Genomic DNA, 4,061 nt, shown 5'->3' on the forward strand with positions numbered 1-4,061 from the left:
GCCAACTCTCTGAGGAAATATTTTGCCTCATTTTTAAACCTATACTGTAGATGTGTTTAATATATTTTGGCTATGTTTGATATCAAGATGCTGGTTGTAATTTTTGCCACAGCAGTCTTAGGCAGACTTGAAAAATACATCAGCTATCTGCAAGCCAAACATACTGTTTCTCTCTGCTGAGAATGAATATGAAAGTTACTTGGAATTACATCCTGGGAAGAACCACAGCTCCTGCCTAGTCACTTTCCTGCCTAGTCACTTTCCTGCCTAGTCACTTGTTCCCTGGCTCCATCTTCTCCAGACAGAAAGGAGCAATTTAAAAAAATATTTGGATTAGCTTGCTCTCCCTGACAAAGGCACTAGATTCTGTTCAGCTATTTCTTTTCTGGCAATACAACCATGTGTAAAAATCTGTTCTCTCTTGGAAAGGCAGTTTCACAATGATATAGGAAAATCAATGCTTAAAACATAAACAAAATTATTTAAAATATTTCACTCCCCCAGGGCAAATTCCCAGCTCCCTTGATAAGTAAATTTTTCAAATCTTGTTTAGTTAGCAAACTTGCTAGAAAACAGCTCCTGAACCCGTAAAAATAAACCTACATAAATATATACCTAAATATAAACCTACATAACTGACAGTCTTTAGTATTATTGTTGCACATAAATTTGTTAATAGTTTTATGGGAACTACACAGTCTGACAGAAAACCACAGAACAGCAGTGAAGATTCTCGGACTTTGTGACACATTTATGTGAGGTGATGGTCAAAAAGGATTACAGAGTATTAAAAGTAAATATATATGGCATATTTTAGATAATGCTATGTACATTATTATAGGAAAGGAAATAGCTGTACAAATGACTCCTGAAAGCCAGCTCAAAGCTGCTGGGTAGTCTGCCAAGGCTGTAATATAACCACAAGCATGTACTGAACACTTCTTCGGGTTCTTAGAATAGAGAAGCTGTTTTCTTTAGCCAGCTGAAAAAGTCCCAGTTTCTAGAAATAACAGAACCATAACTGAGTTAGAGAGACTAGCAAACCAGTTGGAAATAATTCACCTGATACCTGAATGCTACATTCCTTTATCTGTATTACCCATAATGTTTTCTAAACCTATTTTCTTCTAAAGAATGAATTAGCAGTCACTCTGCCTCTCTGGATTTCTTCTATAGACAATGAGATTCTGTAGTTCAGAAAACAATAGCTTCATGATTCTTGTGACTCAGATGCAAAGTGAATCAATGTCTCTTCCAGATTTGAAGACTTGTCAGATCCTGCATTAGGCAGAGTGTCTTCAGGAAGGTGTTCACAGCCCTTGGCTAAAATGAACAGGTAAAAAGTCTAAGATCAGGTGCTAAATGAGGAAGCCTAACAGTAACTACAGCATATTTCTTCATGGCAGTATAACTGACTTTCTTGCTTGGGTGCTACTGCAAACTATTCTGAACATCATTAGTATCTGATTAAAGGATTTTTTTGTTCAAATTCAGGCTAATCAGACCTTGAGTGTAGCACTTTCCCTCAGTTTTGTAAATCATGCTCTATTTAAAGAGGGTGCAAGCTTAGTCTTGCAAGTTTTGTAGTCTTTGCCTTCCCTGTGTCCTTCCTGTGCATCCAAAAGATGGAATTCTACACAGCTGAGGCGGGGGGGAAAGATCAGTTTGGCTTAGTGAAGAATATGGTCTAATAGGAATTAAATGAGGTGGGGGCACACGAATGGCTGGACTACAACAGTTGTATGGCCCTTCTCTGGCTTCAGGTGAGCTACAGAGAATAGGTATGCAGTACAGCAGAAAAGTGGGAGTCAGGATGATCATGAAATGCCAGAAGCCATCAAGTTCTTCCCATGGTCAATAAATCCCAAAGCTCTGCTACAGCCTTGTGGTAATGCTTCTCACAATGTCTGGGCTAACCTGCATGCTTACATAGTGTTGGCAACAGCCACATTAAGTCTGCAGTGAAACCACTCTGTATGGACTTTTTAAACACAATCAGTTGTTCTCTTCTTGCTCTATGCCCAATGTGTGACGAGGGGCAGATCCACGGGGTGCTTCAGTAAATGCTTCTTCAGTGCTGCCTCCATTTGTAATCCAATTTTTTTTCATATGAAAAATTTTATGCTGTTACAATCAAAATTATTACTTCCCTGCAGATTCAGTTTTGAACTTTTGAAGATCTAATACTGAATTATACTGGTAAACTAACTTGGGAGGTTTTTTTCCCTTTTATTTAAGTCATGCGTGTATGATTCCAAATGCAATTTGCATCTGCTCTTCAGATTGTAAAATGGGCCATACTAATTGCTGTAATCTTGGTGCCTTGACACTGGGAAGCAAGTTTATTTATAAGCATACACTGTATTTCATATCATGTTCTTCTGGATGAAGTCAGTGTCAGATTAAAGGTAAACTCCAACTTGACCCTAATAATAATGGTGCAGAAAGCAGCCGTTGCAGCTTCACTGGTATCCTTCAGATAAAATAATTAAAATTACATCACTTGTCTGGTAAAAGAGTCATTTTAATCAAATACTGTAAACAGATCACTGTCTCTTGCTTTGCATCAGCATCTATGCATCAGCAGGAGAGAATTATCCCATGACATCCTGTTCTGCTGCCGACACCTAACCTGTAATGCAGTCTTTGAACTGAAGTTATCTTTAGTGGTCCTGTCACACAGAAAAAAATTTATTTTATCCTTTCTTATACTTCATGTTTTCTGCAAAGCACATATTCTAGGCCTGAATGTCACAGGAGTTCTTAGTGAACTGTGCTTAAAAAATGGAGAGGAAATTTGGTGGGCAATTTTGGAGGGCTTAAACTGTGCAGATGTGAGGAAAAGTAACCATTCATTCAAATACCTTTCTCTGAGACTGTGGATAAGGACACATCCAGCACTGGAGTGTTTAGTCATAGTTGTTTAATGGCATTTGCTGCCTGTTAATACCACATCTTTGCCCTACACTCTCATTTCAGCATCAAAATATCAATCGTACCACCTGCTTTTGCATGGTCATTTGTAAATGTAAGGACACTCTCTTACTGCTCTGTCAGGTTTGCTGTATGATGTACTCCAGATATCCTGGCTGGCAGAACTGGCAGACAAATCTGCCTGATTTATTTTTTTTTTTTTCTATGTCTTCTTGCCAATTAATTTTGCTTTTCCTTATCTACATCTTAAAGCTTTACTTCAATCCATTTGATGTAACTAACTATTGCTTTCCATAGTGACTGGAAGGGTAGATGTTTGCTTTCAGGTGGTTTAATTTAAAACAAGTAGATGTGTATCTATGGAAGTCAGTGAAAATTTGCTTCTGGCATTAGGCAAGGTCAGTTCTATTTCAGCCATTATTATATTACAGCAACCCTTTCTGAGTTAACTGAGTCCATTACTGCCCATATGTTATCCCATATAAAACACTGGCATTGACAACAAATAGCTCTTAGTTGTCTTCAGCACTGATTTTGTGATATTAGAAATTCTTACTGTTATTTTCCAAGTACATTTGCTGTTTGGAGGGTAGACTCCAGGAAATCCTTCACTTCCAATAAACCCTGACTCTCCAGATACAACTCCTCCACATGCAAATGTCGGCCTGAAAATAACAAGAAAAATAGTCCATAATGTTAAAATATATTTAATTTATTCTTCGTATAATACTAAAGAGGCACAGACTGTCTTATATGTAAAAACACAGCTTAAATACTTCAAAACATTGCTAACTTTCAACATATTTCATTATTTACATCACTTCACTATTGACACAGAATGTGCCATTTAACACTGAAATTTAGGTGTAGAGAAAATTAACTACTTGGACCTCAATTCTGGGTATACACCCTGCTATCCTTCTCTCTTTTAAGTTGTAAGAGAGAAGGTGTGGTGTGATGCATCACTGCAAACTGCTATTATAATGAAAAAATAATTATTAAGTCATTAGTAATGACTTTTTATACTATATGTAATGGTAGTTAAAATAGCGCAGTAATAAAAAGAACTTCTAATCCCTCTCTCTTTAATTTCTGCTTTGACTTTAGATAGTTTAATCAAGTAAGCT

At 37.1% G+C, this 4,061-nt stretch overlaps 1 protein-coding gene across 1 annotated transcript in view; it reads right to left on the reverse strand.

Annotated features, from left to right (window-relative positions):
- PCOLCE2 (procollagen C-endopeptidase enhancer 2) overlaps positions 1-3,599 on the reverse strand; it is a gene marked incomplete at its 5' end in the record, with an annotated part of 23,857 nt that extends 20,258 nt beyond the window's left edge. The window contains one exon of the mRNA XM_008946003.1: positions 3,491-3,599. Coding sequence (XP_008944251.1) covers positions 3,491-3,599 — 109 coding nt within the window. The remainder of the gene's footprint in view (positions 1-3,490) is intronic.
- Positions 3,600-4,061: the final 462 nt, after the last annotated feature.

Source organism: Merops nubicus, unplaced genomic scaffold (assembly GCF_000691845.1).
Source record: "Merops nubicus isolate BGI_N331 unplaced genomic scaffold, ASM69184v1 scaffold13318, whole genome shotgun sequence".
NCBI classification, from domain to species: Eukaryota; Metazoa; Chordata; class Aves; order Coraciiformes; family Meropidae; genus Merops; species Merops nubicus.